The following is a 20,965-nucleotide window of genomic DNA, read 5'->3' as shown; positions in this document are numbered from 1 at the left end:
TAACAGGACTCACAGTTTCCTTCTGTCACATCTTTATAGAATTACACAAAAATATTTCTCCACATCTGATCTTTTAAAATAATTATATGACTTAATCATTTCATATTTTCCTATTATTGCTTTGGACTCGGTGGGTTTTTGTTTAAAATCAATGACTAAAATAGGTTACCATATATGAAAAAGGCTGAAACTGTATTTCTAGAAGCAGATGGCATTTGTCCTATGAAAAATGCATTCTTTGTGTTATATTATTGTAAACATGTAGCACAAAAGGAATATATTTATCTGCTTGTGCTTTATATGGGTTGAATATTTGCAATTTGATCGCGCACATGGTGACCGGTTATATTGATCATTAGGATTTAGAATCACCATGGAAACATACCATGTCTGTGAAGGAATTTCTAGATGGAGTTAACTAAGGTGAGAAAACCTCTTTTAAACATGGTCTATATCAATTCATATATGTGGCTTCTGGATTGAATAAAAAAATTAGGTGGGCATCAGTGTTCACCTCTCTTCATCCTGACTGTGAATGCGATGTGACCAAGTTCCTCAAGCTCCTAAACCATGCCTTGCCCACAGGGATGGATGACTAAAGCCTCAAATGAGAGCCAGAATCAACCCCTCCTTTCTTTAATTGCTTTTCATGTATATCTCAGCAATGAAAAAAAACTAACTAACAAACACTTGTTAAAAAAAAAAGCTAAAATTATGGTACTAATAATTTTCTTGTCCTTTGCTTGAAATTGAAATATTTCAAAATCCCAGCTAAAATTAAATAGAAAACTCACAATTTTCAAATCTAATTAGTAGCCCAGATGACTCCCTAACAGATTCTTTAGTTTAACTTCTAAAGGATACCATTTGCACAGAATCTTTGAAAATCCTAGTCTAAAAAAATTTAAAAAAAAAGACTTTTTTGGCCGGGCGATGGTGGCGCACGCCTTTAATCCCAGCACTCGGGAGGCAGAGGCAGGCGGATCTCTGTGAGTTCGAGACCAGCCTGGTCTACAAGAGCTAGTTCCAGGACAGGCTCCAAAGCCACAGAGAAACCCTGTCTCGAAAAACAAAACAAAAAAAAAACTTTTTTGAATGCATATATTAATACATGGGAAAGTGAGACGATTGTAAAGTCCATACACTACAGGGGACTAGAAATCCAGAAAAGCAAGCAAGCTCTGGGGGAGAGAAGCAAGGTGTATGGGTGGCTTTCATATGCACACATCTACTGCTATCATTCAAATTAGGAGAATGAATGGCAAACACTGTCATAAATACTAATTGTGAATAAACAGAAGATCTTAAAACTGGAAATAAGAAGTTTCTAATGACCAGTATTATCTATAAACCTAACTGTCATGGTTCACACTTTCAAGCCCAACATTTAAGATGGCTTGAAAGCTGAGGCGGGAGGATTACTTTTGGACTTTGAGACCAGCCTAGGTTAGACAGACAGTTCCAGGCCAATCTAGACTGCAGAATGAAACCCAATTTCGAAAGGATGACAACAAAATTTACGTGCTTTCAGAGTGACAGCAAATACCTGTAACCCTAGCCACCTGGGAGCTGGCGTCCACAAGGTGAAGAGTTTAGCACCTGCATCAGTAATTTAAGATAGTCTCAAAAATAAAAAATGGCTAGGTTATTAGCTTGGCTGTGTGTGTGTGTGTGTGTGTGTGCGTGTGTGTATGCAAATGTGTGTGTGTGTGTGTGTGTGTGTGTGTGTTAAGTTGAAGCCAAATTAGGTTGAAACCGAGCAGTCACTTTTATAGTAATCCAAAAAGGAATAAAAATTAACAAACTCAGAATTGAGAATCGGGATTTTATCCATTGCTTCCTATACAGGTATCAGTAAAAAAAACTGATATTGACTTTGAGAAGAACAAATGCAGGATGTCTGACTAGTCCCTGAGATCTGTAAATATGAGGACCACTGTACGTCCATCTTTTAGAGTTGCATCCCATAGGCTTGCATAAGAAAAAGAGAATTAAGAACCAACTTTAGCCTGTGACCTTTTCCTCAGCTTAACCTAAACTGCTTAATTGTTCATAATTGAAAAAAATTATTTAAAACAACCAAAAATCAGAGTTATAAGTTTGCTAAAGTGAATCAAGAGTTCTAGTCTTCTTTATATATTTGTTTTGGTTTCTTGAATTAGAGTCTCACGTAGCTTGAGCTGGCTTTGAACTCTATAGCTGGGGATGGCCCTGATATGAGATCCTCCTGTTTCCACTTCCTAAGTGCTGGGAGTACAGGCCCAACACACCAGGTTTCTGAATACCAAATCTAGGGCTTTTTGTGCATGCTAGCACCTAATCTATGAGCTAAGTTACACTGTCAGTTTCGGAGAATTAATATTCAGTCTGGAACTTAAAATTTATAGTGTGTTTTAGTGCGTGTTCGGTGGTTTAGCAGATGGGATTACATATATGCCACCATTCATTTTTTTGTTTCTGTGGTCACATTATCTATAATATCTCTGCTAGTCTGTGATGATTGCCTTATTAACAGAAAGTTTGTAAATAGTTGGGTTCTGAACACAGACATGATGAGGATGAGGTGCCTAAAGGCCACCCAGAAGGAGAAGCTCTTAGAGCAGGAGACCACAGGTGACATCCTTTAGAAAACCAATGACATTTACTGACACCACCGCTACTCTGACCACTTATGTACTGAGTGACACTCTACATGCTAGAGAAGGAAAAGCCAAGACAGGGTCTGGGAGGCCAGAACCATAGCCAAGAAGGAGCCCTAGCTGTATGAAATGAGAGACACACTGTAGAGCCCTGGGAGCCAAGGCAGCTGATGCTAATGTTGACAAGTTCTACACAGGCATGGAGACAAGGAGCATCAGAAACAGACAGAGGCCAAAGAGAAAGAAATCCTGCATTTAGCTGCTTTGCAATAAATTAAGAGATGCTTTTTGCAAAGACATATATGCCAACTCATTCACAAAATGTTTAGCAAAAAATAAATAAATAAATAAAACCTTTCAAGTCCAACATGTCTTGTCTGTTAAGCCAACCATTATAGAAAATCCTCCTTACTTAGCCCAGAAATGCAAAATCATTGTGAAATTGCCAGTCCACAGTAGGCAAGCATGTCCAGTAGGTTTTTATTTGTTTGGGTTTTTTTTTTTTTTGGATATTATCAAACACAGAATGAGAGAGGATTTGCAGCTCCTCCCGTCTAAGTCAGAACCATGTCTCCGCCATTCAGATTTAAAGCATAAATTAACCACACAGTAACTGAGACAAGCATCGCCCATCATCATTTGCATCCAATCAGCTAATGAGTGGCAGCTGTCTGTGGTATTCATGATAAGGGCAGCAGTTTTAAAGTAGGATGCTTCGTGAGGCTTAAAATCATACTCCGTATGAACACATGGGGACTGAAGCCCTCGCAAATTTTCAAAAGCTTTCAAAAGGAAGAAAGGAAGCAAGCCCAATGTGTTGTCTCGGAAATCATTCTGAAATACTGGCTTTGAAGGGTTTCTAATCTTTTGCTAGACGTAAGTAATGCGATGAATTGAGAGAAGTCTTTTTACAGAGGAATCTTCCCCATCTCATAATTGCTGAGGAAGTAACTGAAGTCAGAATTCTAAGCACTTTACAAATAAAAGAAAAAAAAAGCAAGAAACCTGGATTGAGAGAGCTTTGTCTGTTTCAAAGCAGAAGGCCCTGTCAATGACAACAGTCCTGAATTACAAAATGAACTATATTCTCAATCATACCCATCATGTTTGAAAGCATCCCCCAGCACCAGGTTCATCAATAGCAAAATACTTTACTTTTCCTCATCTCATGCATATACATTCTACTCCTAAACTGAATATAAAACTCAAGGACAATGACTGTAATATCTACTGTTCAATGTATCCTTTGTTAAATGATTTCTCTCCAGGAGGCACCAGCGTTATTGTATATGTGGCATTTCTGTCGTGCATGTCTATAAGACAATGCATATGCTCATGTAGGAATCTGAACAAGCATGTGTATACGCACACATGTGGAGGCTTGAGGACAACCCCATGTGTCATGCTCAGGAGGAAATCTTTAAGATACTACCCCTCGCTGACCTGAAACTGATCGATTAGGCTAGACTTGATGGCAAGCAAGTCCCAAGGCTCTTCCTGTCTCTGTGTCCCCAGCGCTACTGGGATGACGAATGCAATTCACCACATTTAGATGATTTGGCATGGGTTCTGGGAATGATCCTCACATGTGCAGAACAGCCCTTCACTGACTTAGCCATTCTCCCCTACCCATATTGCACAGAAAAAACCCCAAATTTCTTCCACCTTATCTTATATATTATATAAACAATTCATTCAGACAGTTAGCAACATCTTGATAAGTGTTATGAGAAAGGCAAAGAATAGAATGAAGATAGGGGATCTCGTAAAAGAGGCACTGCTGTCATATAAAACAGAGTTGAAAAGCTCACATAATGCATCGTACTGACAATGGACCCTTCTTCTAAGCCCTGCGGAAGACGCAGTGCACCACACTGAGAATTTCTAAGAAAACACATTCCACAAAGATGCAATGACAAAGACACAAGCTCAGGGCTCAACGCTTATCAGGCAAAACAGAAGGCATCAACACAGCTTTCAGGACCGGCAGGGAGCACGGAGAGGCAAAGCTGCAGGACATTCGTCCCTTCTTTGTAATTGTGTGTTTTCATTTTGAAAGAAATGAGGAACGAGTAGGAAACTGTAGGGTAGGGAATACTACACATGTCCTGATGTATTTCCAAAAATTCAATAGGATGATGCTTAAATACAAACTAAAGGGCTGTCACAATAGCGTGTCAGGATGTCAGCTCACACAGCAAAGCAACTGAAATGGTCTCCCACATGACAACAGGAAAACCAAAGGGAAGTAAAAATCAGTACTATCCTGGAGTCATCAGGCAACTCCCATCACAAAGCTGAGTACCACCCTGGAATCTGGAAACATGGCAAAGCCAGAGCAAGAAGCAGAGAAAAGCTTGCCAGCAGCAGCACCGTGGGAGTCAGAAAACCACTCAGGAGGTGACCGACAATTCTGACCAGTTGGCTTCCTTCCCACTCTTGTGGCTCAGGGAATAGGAGGGTGTCCTGGCTGGTTTTATGGAAACTTGAGACAAACTGAAGTCTTTTGGGATGAGGGAACCTCAGTTGATGCCTTATGTTAAGCCTTTGGTGCATTTTCTTAATTAGTGACTGATGTGGGCAGGGCTGGCCCGTTGTAAGTACTGCAGCCACTGGGCAGGTGGTCCTGGGTATATAAGAAAGGAACGTGAGCAAGCCAAGGGGAGCTAGACAACATGGTCAGTTTCTGGATATATGACTGAAGACACAGCATGAAGAAATTACTGGTAGAACAGAGAAGGAATAAATGATAAAGGAACAAGGCAGGCACAAATAACTCTTGGGTTCACAGTCTCACTACTGGGAATGTAGAGCTGCCGTCAGTAAAATGTCGAGGGTTGCACGGAAGACAGCTGGCTGGAACATAGAAGGCCAAGACTCAATAACATTTACTAATTCTGGTCAGCGAGATAGTCACTTAACTACTCTTACTAAAATGCCTAAATGATATGTCACTTGGAAAGTGTTAGGAAGAAAGCATGGGGCTTTGGAAATCAAGGTACTTACCAGGTAGTGAACTATAGTGTTGAAGAAATGGCCAATACTTAAACTATTTCATAAAAACACTGGTTTAAAAATCATATTCAGGCACCAGAATAGTTAACAGTGAAAATGACCAACGTAGTTAAAAATGCTTCTGCCTTCTGAGTGGCAGAGACAGCTCTTTTGACCTTGGCATCTGAATATTGCCTACCCTGTCTTTCAGCGTAATGGCATTTGACTGGATATTTTGACTTTCGTAGATAATACTTCCCAGGCTTTCTCATAGAATGATGTAATCAACAACCTCCGGGCAAAGTATATGCAATGTCTTCAATATATCTTAGCGCGAATGGGTACGCCCACATTCAACCCCTCCTCTCCCGCTTCCTGTCAGCTGAAGTGCTGATGTGTTAATGAGCCAACTTGGACCACATGGGCAGGGTGACTGCTTGAGATGGCAGGGGAACAAACGAGGAGCGGGGATCCCGCAAAGCTGTGGCGCCAACTTATCAGTTTCTAGCTGTACATATTGAGACTGCCACATGAAAGAATACAGCCTCTATCTTCCCGAAGCACCTCTTATCGGAGCCCTTTGTAATAGCAGTTTAGCATGAAATTTAGCCAAAAATTGTTAATAAATCCCCAGAACAACACTGTGATTTAAGTAACATGATGGGAGATTTGGCTTTAATTCCTTAACACGCATCAGATTGAAATGGCAAGAAAACCCACTGACGACACAGACTTGTTCTAAATGTGTATAGACCACCGAGGAAAAATTAGCTGAAAAGCCTTCTGCAAAAACTGCAACGTTTTTTCTCTTACAAATTCTTAGTTAGGGCCTTATCCACTACCTAGAAAAGCCACGTGCGTGATTTCTCAAAGAGAACTGAAGGATTGCATGGCATGGGGCAGCTCAACTCTTCTTTCTATTCTCATTAAAAGCTTCTGCAACCCAGGGTGGAGAGATAGCTCAGCAATTAAGAGCATTTGCGGCTCCTGAAGAAGATCTGGGTTCCACACACGCAAAGGCCGGTCACATCTATGTATAGTTCCAGGTCCAGGGAACCTGATGCCCATGCACATTGTGCATATAAATAGATGCAGGCATTCACACATACGCATAAAACAATTCATTCTTTCAAAAACCCTCTGCAATTACTGTGCTTAGAGAACTGTGTCCGTCCTCATTGAACTCTTGGTTTAATTTGCGATAACTAGACAAGGATGCCAAAGTCACTTCTGAGGGTCTAGATCTATGGAAACATATCCCAATCTATTAAGAGGTCATTTCTTGTACATTTGGAAACATTTGCCCCTTTGATATTTGTGGATCTTGATGCAGAATTATGTCAGAAAGAGAAGATCCAAGCTCAAATGTGTACCAATAGCTATAACCTGTAGGCTAAGTGAAAAATTACTTCAAAAAATGTACATTGTCAGCCACTAATTATTGTGATGTATTTCTACATTAATAAAAATGCATCTTATTTCCTTTTTTCTCTTGTTTCCACCACTATCTAGATTGTCTTAACTGTAATAACATCTTTTTGTTCATCATTTTGTATTTTAACAAAAACAAGACTCTGCATTGGCTAAAATAATTTTTCTACAATGAAAGCAATAAAGAAAGGTATGATCCATATTCTACTTCTATAGTAAAGAGATTTTTCCCTTAAATTCCTTTTAAAAATCTTAAATTAAAATTAGACTAAATAACATCCCCGAGCATATTTAACCTCTGCAAACCTTACAGTAACCACACCTATACCTACGACACAATAACAAGACTCAAAGGTAGCTTGCCTCCAAGACCTGTGGTCTTTACTCATGCAGAGCTTGAAAAACCAGACATAGCATATATTTAAGTGAGATAAGCTTCACTTTCATCCTCTAGTGAGACAATTATTAATATTTTAAAGTGCAGAAGGTAGGCATTCTTCTAAGGTCTTATGACAGCTTTTTCTTCCAGTCAATACAGGTTCGATTGCTCCTGGGGAAACATAACCAGGGACTAGCTTCCTATTGCAAGCATGTAATACTGAACACATGTCTCCGTTGGTCTTACCCTGTGTCTCTACATAAATAAGGATGGAAGGGACAGGGTTCACATAAAAGGATCTCATCTGTAACAATGCTATGAGAACTCTGAAAGTGTCAAGTGTCCAGGCAAAAACAGAAAACGAAGCATTTACCTTTGGCTGGGTTTACTTTTATCCCTGACCTATAGAGCATCTCCTCATTTTGCCAGTCTCCGTTCCTGATGGCAGTCTTGAGTCCGTAGAAGACAATTAACATTGCTGTAGCGTAAAAAACCAGGCTCTTGAGAAACCTCCTTTGGACTTTGACATAAAGGGCTCTGGCACCCACTGTGATCAGAAGGCAGAAGCCCATACTGGGAATATATAATACTCGCTCTGCAATTACAAAGCCGACATAGAAAAACAGGTTCGTGGCAGGAATGAAAGGGATTATCAACAAAGATAAGGACAGAATAACAATGTTCTCCGTGGACGGGAGCTGAGTTCTCTGGGATACGTTATTTTTAATGCCATTCTCTGCTTTGGATGCAAAGCTGGGCTTAAGGTCTGAGTTCCGGTATTCTACATCTGAGTGGCAGCTGTGGCCATTGGCGTTCTGCTTGCCGTTTGACACCGCTTTCCCATTGCACTCCCCGTCTATGCTTGGGTTCTTCAAACCACAGTAGGCAAGGAGTAGAAGTCCAGAATAGAAGGCCACAGTGTGTAGATTTCTCCAGTCGCAAACTGTTTTGAGAAGAGGCACAGCATCCATGGACCAATCGAAGCTTAGGGTGTCTGGGCAGAGCAAGAGCCAGAGGTTCTTGGTAGGCAAATAGAAGAAGGTGAGTGTGCGAGCCAACAGGCTGTCCGAGTCAGCTGCCGGGTTGTCGGAGTTGGAGAAGCTTGGTGGTTTGTTTCCCATCCAGTATAACCGGGCACCCAAGAGGCTGGTCCCCCAGAAGGTTAACAAGCTAATGCTGAGGAAGAGAGACAAGTTCTTCCGCTGAAAGCAAAAGAGAGGGAGAAATGTCAACATCAGCACCATGACTGCATCGTGAGAACATTTCATTTAATGCTGCAAGCTGAGATATGTTTGCAAAGGGCCACTTAAAACACAGCCTTCAGTCTCAAGCACACGGCTTCATTTGCATCTCTTTTTAAATATGCTTAGGGAAATTTCCATCATCAAAAATGACTAGATTCCTAGGTTGTACGTAGCTTTACATAAATACCTTTTCCATCCACTTTGCCCATTCTAAAATACCAAAGCATCTACATTCTGACCTCTAGAAGATGAATTCAACGTATTTCCCTCTCAGTATGACGTGACAAGGAAAGAGCAGCCTGTTGAGATGCAGTCACCTAATGACTTTATTTTATAATGTGGGTTTCATAGAGAAAGCAAAGAGCAGTACCATCTGCTCAAGGCTAAGGCAGCTGGCCCTTTAGCCACATCCACGCGAGATTCAATGTCACTGTCATGAATCTCCTGGCAGAAAGTTTAAATCAGGTGTTCAAAGGCGGACTCACACTATCCCTACACTGACATACTAACGCTTTCCACAAGGATACTGTTTAATGTTTACATTCTTTAAACTTTCCATAAAGTATTTATTTTAGGAGAAATAAGATTCTGAAATTAAAAATAATTCATGTTCTTAAGAATTAACCAGAGTAAAATACAGCTGAGTGTGAAGCACTCTGATAATGTCGGAAAGACAGAGGCAGAGAGCCTAGAAGGTCCCAAGTTCAAGACCCCTGGTGAACGTTTCAATTTCTCATTTAATTCCTATAGTTTGATTCATGCATAAATTGAAGTTTAAAAAAATCCCATTGAATCGAGCATTGAAATTTTTTTTTCCTTAAATGAAGTTTCTTCTATTGCTACTCAGGCATACCTAAGAACTCGAAATATTCGAGCCACAGCTTATAGATGGAGCTTACGTAAAAGGTGTGTGTTTTCGTTTGTTCTTGGTCTAGTGTAACAAAACTACCCAACACTGTTGTTTCTGAGATAGACTAGATGCTGGCTCTACCATGTATAGTGGGATCTGATGCCTTCTTCTCCGTAAATGGGTACATGCAGATAGAGTACTCATATATTTAAACATATCTAAAAAAGAAAAGATGTCTATCTTTAAAAAATGTATAGGCCTGAATACAAAGAGAACAAGCAATGCCTCATAAATAAAAAAAAGTAAAATAAAATAGAAGAAAATTTTTTTAAAATTTCAATAGAGCACTATAGTAACAAAGGGCAGTCTACCATTCTGATTTAAAGCCACAAGGCAATTAAGAGAAACATTATGTATGCATGTACATAATCAATACAAATTACTCCATCGTAATGAAGACAAACAAAACATGCCAGTATACAGCGGCATAGCAGGTGAAAGTCAAGTTGCAAAATATGAGCATTGTATGACGGACATACACATATTTCAAAAATCTGTCTGAGTTCAAATTCCTTGACTATTGCTGGTCTCCAATTGCATCCACGCTGCAGCAAACAACGCATGTGCATACTCCTTATGGCTGAGTAGGTGTTGCATGTGGAAGCCCACTCATGGCTGAGTAGGAGTTGCATGTGGAAGCCCACTCATCTGCCGACAGGCACAGGTGATCGCAGACTGGGCTGGTGGAAAGGGTGCAGCAATACAGATGGATGCTGTAGCAGCAGGCTTGAGGAGAAGAGAACCTGAGAATGTTAACGGCATGACAGCGGCACACTTACGCTCGTAGGAACTAGAACCCAAACTTGCCTTTTAAAAATATTCAAAAACGCCAACAATCCGCATTCGGATTGTTGAAACAGGAATCTTACGTGCCAGGTTCTACACTTGGTTATTCTATTTGTTATAGTTATTATAACATTTATAATTTATATTAGTTTCCCATTAAAACATTGTCTTTTCTTATGATTGTTTGGTGGGTAGTTCACAGGGTCCCAGAGTATATGTCTGACTGGCTTCAAACTTACTATAAAGACCAGGCAAGCCTGGAACTAAGACAGATCTGCCTGTCTCTCCTTCACATTTCCTGGTACAAAAAGCACGCGCCATCATGCCTATTTTTCCATGTTCTACTAACACGTATAACTACTTTGTCATGCTTACCAGGATTTTTGATATAAACCCCCTTAAATTGACAAGAACAATCCAAACATTTGTTTTACATCTGATTTCCTACAACTAAAACATCTAGGAAATCTCAGAGCCTGAGATTTGTAGGCATTGAGATAAATGATTTACTAACTTCAACCCTCAAACTGTTCAAAGCCATTTCCTACTGGTGTTTACGTTAACATTTTAAACTTTGTTAAGCCAAATTATTATTCCCAGTGGCATCCAGAAAAACAATATAATAAAGAAAACAATATCCATATGACGCGAAGACACCATATCTAAAACCTTGACTGCTGCTACACACAGAAATGTAGCCTTATATCTCTTGGTGACTATGTTCACGGTCTGTGTACCTTCTGTGGGTCTGTCCATGTTTATTCCCAACTCCCCTCTACCCACTTCCCCCATCTCCATGTAAATCAGTTTCATAAATTCCACAGCAACATTTTTTTTCTGGATACAAATCCACTGTAATTGAAATAAACATGAGGAAAGTAATGTATGCTCGGCTCACACACACACACAAAAAAAAAAAACCTTGGACAGAGGATTTTGCCAGCTAAGAAACAGACAGGTTTTCTATACAATTTAACGCAACTATTTACCTATTTGCTTACAGAATGGGATAGATCGACAATATGGATCAAAATATGCTCTAAATACTTTCCAAACTTTTCTTTAAATGGACAAGAAAAATCAACTCTAGTCTCCATACTTGTCATGGGAAATTTGTAGAGGGATTTTTCATAACTACCAAGATACAGAAAAGCCAACCAATGGAAAAAAAGCCATGAATATAAGGTTTGCAGTTGACAACTTTTTCACTTGAGTCACACACTAAACTAATAAAAGAGCAAAACCATAGCTTAATAGATAAATTTGTAAAATTTATCTCGAAACAAAAATGATCACATCACCTATAGCCCAAAGAACAGGTAATAGGGAGACCTTGACCTGGTAATTTGTGTTGGTACTTTTGTGGAGCCCTAGGATCCTTTGAGAAGAGAAGAGAAGAGAAGAGAAGAGAAGAGAAGAGAAGAGAAGAGAAGAGAAGAGAAGAGAAGAGAAGAGACAAAATAAAATTAATCCATCTAAAACAGCTCCCTCTGTGGTTCATGTGGAAATTGCTCCTGAAGAACACAGTTTCAACCTAGTCTTCTAAGCTCAGATTTTCGGGGACATAAAAGAAAATGAAAAGAAATATGTAAATCTCAATGAAACAAAAATGTAAACATTCTGCCTTGGAGTATTACACCCATCACGAGACCCATTTTTGGCAAACTAATGAGAATAAATTACTTAAGCATAAGGCTCATTTAATTCCAAATTAAGCCCTTGGCAATGATAGCGCTTCTAAGAATAAAGTAGATAAAAATCAGTTCCCGAAAGCCCTAACAGAGAAAAGGTTCTGCAGACATAACAAACCATACACCATCTATTTTGTATCTGGCATTTAACAATGAAGTCACAGCTTTCCTTTTATCAATAACACAGAATTTCTCTTAGAATTTCTCCTGCCCCAAATAAGTCTCTCTGGATCTTTACCTCCAAACATGAATATAAATCCACCATGGTTTGAACATGTAACAAGAGAGAAGACATGTATAGGAATTATCTCCTACTAGAACATATTTCTGTGCTTAATCAAAGTTTTTTATATAATAAAATTGTCCATGAAGAAGTCTGTTTAAAATGAAAAATAAGTTGCCCTACTAAAGGGCTTCTATGTGTGATGAGGAGTTTTTCCTCACACTCATAAACAAAGAAGATGGAAGAACTTTTGTATCTGGTATTATGAAACATGCAAAGACACTCAAAAACTGGTCTTCGCCAGAGTATGGGAGGAAAGAATTTGAAGAATCGGGTAATAAAACTTTTTTTATTTAAAGAGCATATATTTATTATGACTCTATAACACACAATAATGTTTCCCAACAGAAGTAATTAGTACATTAGCTAAACATAGAATTTAGCATAATAAATCAATTATAGATTAAAATTCACCTATGGCAATTTAGATATTATAATTCACTAAACAAAGTTTTCATAAAAGGAGAGAGTGAGCATAAAAATCTAGATATCAGAGCACATTGAAGGCACCTGAATTAATGGAACATGATTCCCTAAGACCAATATATGCATATTTGATTCAGTAAAATAGGTGAGGGTTTTCATGTATATGAGTGTGTATGTGTGTGTGTGTGCGTGCGTGTGTGTGTGTGTGCAAGCAAATACCAGTATGTGCACATGGTGTGACCCAACTTGGACATCCACTGTCTTCCTCCATTGTCCCACACCTTATTCGTTTGAGACAGTGAGTCACTAACTTGAACTTACTGATTAGCAAGACTAGGTGGAGAGTGAGCCTCTGGGATCCCCCAATTTGTTTCTCAGAGCTAAGACGATAGGTGTATGCCACCAAGCTTGGATTTTATTCCTGGAAATCCGCACTCTGGTTCTCATGCTCAAACAGCAAACAGTTTACCCACTGAACCACCTCCCCAGTCCTCTTTCTCTTAACTCAATTATAATCAAACTATTAGCCTATTTGAAATCCCTCATAATCATTATCTATACATTGGGCACTAGATGTAACAATGGTCATTTCATTTGAAATAAAGTTGTCGGGAAAAAGAAATCCAAGAGGACCATGTAGCATCACAATTTGAATGTCTAATAATTTTACTTAAATTCTTGTCAAAACATTTGCCTATTCACTTCTTAAGTGATTGTTATCTTATATCTGGATCTTTGCTCTCTAATACAACTTTCTGAGAGAGAGAGAGAGAGAGAGAGAGAGAGAGAGAGAGAGAGAGAGAGAGAGATCTTCTTAGACTGATTCTAGAGTTAGAATAGAAAATAATCAAGATAAGCTTAGAGCAACCTATACTCAACACATACCTAGAGTAACAGTGTGAAGGAACTCAGCTGGAGTAATTTGAACAAAAACAAGCGAAATAGGATCAGGTTATAACTTAACACAAAGTATAAAATATGAGTCAGTATGATGCATTTATCATGGATCTGCTTTTGTAAAGGAATTCTAAATAAGTTGTATGCATATCATACCTACAAAGAAGGGGAGTGTAACTCTCACTCACAACTAAATGTGACTTGGACATAACAGTTTCTATCCCATAACAGTACCAAAGTAGGAAGATTGGAAGGAAAACTCTTTACTGTTGAGAAACGTTAAAAATCAGTTTCTTCAAGGTGACCAAAGTCAACTCTAACAATGACATCATGCTGGAAGCGTATATCCTTGATATGATGCAACGGAACGGTGACTCTGTGACTGTACCTTTCCCCTCAAAATTCAAAGCAGTCTAACCCATTTTGAAAAGGCAAATTCAAAATGAAGACAAAGCCTACAAAGTAGCTAACTAGGAATCTTCAAATCTAAGTTCTCAAAAGCTGTCATGATCAAGACCTTTTGAAGCTACGACAAATAAATGTGATGTTCTCTCTTCCATGGCGTGGGGAAACAGCCGTGGGATGTTGGGATTGAAGGGGTTGTGGATAAGTTGTAGACTGTTGTTACTATTTCATCTGTATCTGAATGCCAGATGGTGATGACAGAGGAACAAAAATGTACATGAGACTGTGACTTAACGTCTAGATTTGTATTTACTTCATTGTTCGTCTATTGGTAAACTTGTACCTACTCCTAAAATAACGTCTATTTAAAAAAAAAATAGCAAAAGCTAAAGCTCTTCAAAACCAAATGAAATTAAATAGGTAGGCTTTGCTACACCAGCATCTAAAAGCTGTCAGCAAAGAAAACAATTATAAATTAACACTGCAGTAATATTTTTACTGCTTCCTACATGGACTTCAGTGGAATTCAGGTTCACTGACCACGGCTGTTTACATGTCAGACAAGGTGACCGGAATTTAAAATTACTTTTCGACTTGCTCTGACACTCCACAGAATTTGCAGTGTAGTAGAGAATTCTAATCGAAGGTAAATATCAGGGGAAATACGCTTCTAACCCTATTGCTATGGTGTTCCCGTTGGCATGGTGACCCATTCTTCCTCATTAAGCTAACGTGGGGAAATCAAGCAGTTAGCACATTTCTTGCGTACCCATGGCAAGGTCCTTCGACAGCGAACTATTTGCAACTAAAGGACCCAAAGAGTTCAATTAGTGGGACTGCGCGGGTGTGCCACAGCCCCTAACCCACTGCACGAATAGCCGGCTTGTGAATGCCAGCCTCTTGAGTAATCTTGTTTAGCTTCAAATAAGAGGTTTAACGCTTCCCACTGGGCAGTGCGCTATGGTCAAATCAGGTTAGCTACAAAACAATCCCGCCTTTATGAAGAAAATATATGAAGAAAATACCCTCTGTCGCCTAAGAAACAACAAGGACAAAAAAAAGATGCTTCACACAAAAGTAGACACCCCTTTTTAAAGAATCAAAACATTTTGGGTTGTACTGGACCCTTTCCACATATTTTAAATATAACTGAAGGGGAAATTATAAAATCAAAAGAGCTCACAATTAATTGAATTTGGGAAATTCTATCTCCTCTCAACCGGGGAAACCCCTTGCAAATGCATTTCCAATGCCAATGAATTAAACTGCAACATTAAAAAAAAAAACTCTGTGTGGCTTCCGTGCCACAAACTACCCCATTATGAGATGCGTTCCAGTCTCATTAATGAGGTAAGCATAGGCGCCTAGCATTTTGCAAACATAAAGGGACAAATTATAATGAGACTTAACTCAGTGGGGAAGCTGCCATACAGTCCTTTTCTCTCAAAGATATCATACTAGACAGCTACTTAATGAGTGTGGGAGTTTTCCTATACAAATACAAAAGACACCATATGCAGAGGAAAATTTTATACATACAAATACTGCTAACTTTGCCTAGTGACTTGATCAGTGTTCTTAAGAGCATAATTTCAATGTCTTGCTTTTTCGTTTGATGATGGTAAATATGGAGTATTCGATATCTAGGTGCCAAGTGACTTTGCTGTTTCTTACAAATGAAAACTGCAGGCTTTCATTTGGACACATCTTAAGCATCTTACGTAAACCTTGTTTTTCTCATCGAAATGTCAACTTATAAAGTAACAATAGTTATCTTGATTGGTGTAACTGAGGCAACCTGAGTTTCTGCAAGAAGGTTTTCACATGGGAAAGCATGCGTTTTATCATCCTTCCAGTCGACAGCAAGTTCGCCTACTAGGAAGTTCCTGCACTGTGCTCTGGCCCTCGGTGGGGCATCTTCACCAGTAGTCATTCCCATCAGACTTGGGCAGAACTGGAAATGACAGGGCTACTGAGGACAGCAAGAAGTGGGCTGCCACCTCGTCCCCCACCACACCCCCCAGCTGAACAAAACAGAAGAAAAAAAAAAGCTTCGAGGACATCAGTCTAACAAAGCGGGTTTACTGGTGACTGGATTCTGGTTCACAGGGAAAAATAAAAGTGTGGACCATTTGGTTCGTTCCCTCTAATACTGAAGTTGTATTAGGAGCAGCAAAAGTCTGATGTATGGATTTGAGATGTCCTTGGCTACTCACTTCAGAATATGCCTTAAAACCAAAATTTAGGATCAATAATACGGGGGAAATCTAAACAATAACCGGCAGGAAAGGATTAGGATCCTTCAGGCTGAGGCATCATGTTATTCGGGAGGTTGGGAGGTAGGGCCTTCAAAGCATAAACAGTTATCCTAGATGATGATATTTATGATATGAATAAATGGGACCAAATCCCCAAAGCACGAACACGCACTTCAGTGTCTTCTATTAGTCATAGAGAACTAATCATGAATGGTAAGCCACACAATACAGTCCCTCACTGTATAAAGTAGTTACACAGCTCATGTTATATAGCAATAGGAAATATTAATAAAGCTGCCAAGTGGCAATGGGCCAGATGTTTAGATACAAATAAAGACATAAAACATTTGACATTCAAGTTCCAATTTGATAGCATCTCTAAGGATATTTTTTTTTTCCTTGCCAGAGGCATCGTGGCAGTAACACATTCTTGGAGCCTGCTCCTGGTAGCTTCTCAGTGGATAAAATCCTCCTGTAACTGTTGTACACCCAGTTCCTTCCCTCCGCTTTTTCTGAAGTGAAAGTCAAACTTGATCACCTACTCATTTTAAAAATTGTAATACGGAAATTTTAATGTTCTGAAAGTTCACGGGCAAACAGAAAACTTGAAAACTGTGAAGTTCCTATAACACTTGGTGCTTTGACCACAATTTGAATGCAACTTCAGTGTAATCCAGAAGCTTCACTACCTCCGAGATTAACTACAGAAAGAATTAGGCACTTACTAAATACCTAGGGCCATTAAAACCCTTGCTAGTAATCTCTGTTTTTAATCATGCCTTTGCTGCTAACATTAAAGTACTAGATTTCAAGTGATCTCAGATTGAGGTAAAACTTAGTATTTCTTCATTAAGATTTATACCTTTCTTTTTTTTTTAATGTTATCAACTGAAAGTCCCGTTAAATGAGATTTACTATGTCCCTCGTTAATGTTCAAGACATATTCGGATAATTCTTTCAGCCTGACACCGCTCCAATTAGCCCTAATGATTACCATGCCCTAATTATTTAAAATTAAATAAACTGAACTTACACATGCGAACAGTTTGCAAACCACCCCCACATCCACTTCTCTTTTCAAGCTAACTCACAAGATTAGACAACTTGTTTTAATAGATTATTATCATTGGCCTAAGTCCAGAAAGCATTTGTCTAGTGGGAATTCTGTCTGCTTTAACAGTTGTGGTTTAGTGGACGCTCTCTGACTGAACTGTCAATCACGGGTTGACTGGCTCATGGCCCTTAGAACCCTGCTGAGAGACAAGCAAGAAGTTTTGCCAGGTACATGACTGGCACTCTGTTAGCTTGGATTAAGCAAAGGGCAAAGGGGAGTGGAAGGAATCAGTTTTTTTAAAAACCTTACAGGAACCTATTTACTTAAACGACTTTTGGTTAAAACCCTTAGTTGTGGGGTCCCCTGTGCCACGCCTTGCTGGGCACCTTCGGTTCAACAATATTCAGAAATACAAATATTTTGGCAATTCATGCCAAGCTCAAGTTAAACAAGAACAAAGGAGGTGAATCATCAACATAGATTATACTATAAATTCTGATTAAGATTATGAAAATGACAAGATAGACAGCATTAGTAGGAAATTTTATTGATGCGTCAATTTCCTCGATGGTTATTAAACTAAACATGCCAGAAAATTTACAGTATGGGTTGTATTTCCGAAACCCAGTTTTGTTTTATTTTGTTCCATGTCTTAAAGCAATCTGTACTTTCAACAATGCAAACTAATGCAGGTCATCCAATTGCTATGGTAAAGGGAACATGGATTAAGCTCTATTATAGTGTTCTGGGAGAAATTAGATACTACGAGGAAAGGGAGAATTGTACATAATTGCCTAATGAATTCAAACACCTGTTAAGTAATTTTACACCTCCCAGATGACGTCCTGGCATCTAGCGGAGACGGGCATGCCTAGAAAACATTCCATTCTCTAATTGTATCAATTGTGGGCTGTGCTAGTAATTACTTATTAGTAGCAGCAACACTAATTATGAATATTTATCAAATATTTCACATAGTATATTTATATGAACAATATGGAGCAATTCTTTAGCAAACAGATACTTGCTGTATCTGTCAACTTTGTGAATTCAGTCTGTTGTTTAAAAAGGCAGGTGGGACCCAAGGAACTCAAGGTTAAATGTGTTACACAGAGTCTCACACCTAAGAGGACGAATGGAAGATTTCAAAACCAGGGCTGGAGAGATGGCACAGTGGTTAGGAGAACCGGCTGCTTGCAGAGGACCCAGGTTCGACTCCCACCACCCACACGATGGCTGGCAGCCACCTGTAACCCCTGTGCCAGGAGATCTGGTGCCCTCTTCTGACCTCTACAGGGAACTCCACAGGCAAGCAGCCATACACATAGATAAAACAACCATGTAAAAAAATAAAGATATAATTTTATAAAGTATTTCCAAACTATGTCCTTCCATTCTAAGTTCAAGGATGTCTGCTTTAGTCATCAAAACACCAAGTCCATATTTCACCCTTACCACCTCTGTTTTTGCCAAACTCCAGCTCCTCAGAGTACACTCTCTCTGGCTTGAAGGTAGTGTTGTCTGACAAAAAAAAAAAAAACAAAAAACAAAAAAAAAAACCCAACTATCTTTACTATTCAATTGCAAAACCCTTTGAGCCGTATTTTCTTAGTATTCAAAGCTTCAAAGTATCTACAACACTATGTGCCATTTTTCTAGGCATCAACCTAATTCACATATTTAGGGCTAAAGCTGCCAATATCTGGCCATTCACCTTCATCTCCAGAATAAACTTTGCTTCTCCAGGCTATATTAATTTCCACTTCCTCCAAGCTCTCCAGTTTTAAACTTGTACCACTTACACAAAAAATACCAAAGAAAGGAAAGGTCAGGTCTTCAGTTGTTATAAGGTCCAAAGTGACAGTAAGCAGATAATCTTATTATCACTTTCTTACAGAAACAAATCTCACTGCTCCCACAAGGACAGTCGCTCCAGAAGGGGGAGAAGTTGATTCCAGTCATCTTTTATACCATGTGTGGTAACGAGGCAAGAACCGGCCTGTAGAAGGCATCTAACATTAGATGAACGAGTGCATAAATGCCTCAATTAACATAACAGTAATATGTATATTACTATAATATAAGGTAATAAATATAATAACAGTAAAGGAAACAGTTTAGACAGGGCCAGAGAACAACCGGACGTCTGTTGGAATCCAAAGATGGGGATCAAAGATCCCAATTCAACCTGTGTCCTGTGTCTCTATAACCAAACAACATGTACTAATTATTCTACGTTTCTTTCGCTGTGACTCCCCCAAAATATTAAAGGAAAAGCATGAGCAATAAATTTGTAAGCTGTAAATCGCAACTATTGACCCTTAGTCATTTAGCAGTCAATGTGGTAATTAGAATATTTCCTAACATCAGTATTTATGTGGAAGATAATTGAATTTTCCTTAATGTATTCCAACAATAGTGAGGCCTACTTCTTGAACACATCCAATTAAAACTATAAAAGGGTCACTTCCTAAAGGTAAAAGTTCTTGACTTAATGAGAAAAAAAAAATGTATACTGTAATTTAAGTTCAGCACTAGCCATGAATCTTTGACCTGTGACATTGTGGAGAAGAAAGGAGATTTGTGCACTCTTTGATGTGACCCATCAAAGAAAAAGGCAAAATCCAGGGCCACAGTACAAGGAGTGTTTCCTTAAAGTGGAAAGATCATGACATGTGTGTCAAAATAACACAGAATCTGTAAGGTTTGGTACCATCTGTGCTTCCAAGCCAACCCCAGGGGACTTGTAAATTATCACCTGTTGGCCGGGGACATACCTGTAGAAAGAGGCTTCTCTACATTAGAATTTTTAAACTGAACATAGTGCCATGCTTTTACGGCTCTGTTTCCTTAACTTACAATTTTGCTATCAGTTCCTTTAACATTTTGCTATTCTTCCCCTTCGTGGGAAGAATAACTTGAGATTTAAAACAAAGAAAACCATGAAAGTGCCTTCCCTAGATAAACCCTACCCCTTACAGCAGAAATGTGATATTTACTTTGTGCTCTAACAAATAAAGCTAGCCTGAAGATCTGAGTGTGGAGCTAGCCGCACTAGTTAGCCACAGAGGCCAGGCAGTGGTGGCACACACCTTTATTCCCAGCACTCGGGAGACAGAGGCAGAGGGATTTCTGTGAGTTCGAGACCACCCTAAAATAGAAACAGAGTTCACATCTTTGATGCCAGCACTTGGGATCACAGGCCATTAATGCCAGCACTAGGGAGGTGGAGACAGAAGTGATATGGCTGGGCACAGAGAGAGGAATATAAGGCGGGAAGAGACAGGAGCTCAGGATTCAGTCTGGGGACTGGAGAGACAGGATACCCCATTCGCTCTGAGGATTTCATAGAGGTAAGAACTAGTGGCTGGCTGCTCTGCTTCTCTGATCTTTCAGCTCTCACCCCCAATACCTGACTCCAGGTTTTTATAATGAAGGCAAATTAGAATTAGTGCTACACAGAAATAATTTCCAATACATTTTAAATATACCTAAACTATGGAGCTGAGCTAATTTCCTAAACCATAGGGCTATATTTAGTCTTTGGAGAAGAAGAGAATTGTCTTGC

At 39.2% G+C, this 20,965-nt stretch overlaps 1 protein-coding gene across 1 annotated transcript in view; it reads right to left on the bottom strand.

Annotated features, from left to right (window-relative positions):
- Positions 1-20,965, bottom strand: part of Tmtc2 (transmembrane O-mannosyltransferase targeting cadherins 2) — a 381,444-nt gene that overhangs the window by 179,869 nt on the left and 180,610 nt on the right. The window contains exon 3 of the mRNA XM_075954329.1: positions 7,817-8,645. Coding sequence (XP_075810444.1) covers positions 7,817-8,645 — 829 coding nt within the window. The remainder of the gene's footprint in view (positions 1-7,816; positions 8,646-20,965) is intronic.

Source organism: Microtus pennsylvanicus, chromosome 20 (assembly GCF_037038515.1).
Source record: "Microtus pennsylvanicus isolate mMicPen1 chromosome 20, mMicPen1.hap1, whole genome shotgun sequence".
NCBI classification, from domain to species: Eukaryota; Metazoa; Chordata; class Mammalia; order Rodentia; family Cricetidae; genus Microtus; species Microtus pennsylvanicus.
This window is presented reverse-complemented; position numbering and strand designations above follow the sequence as displayed.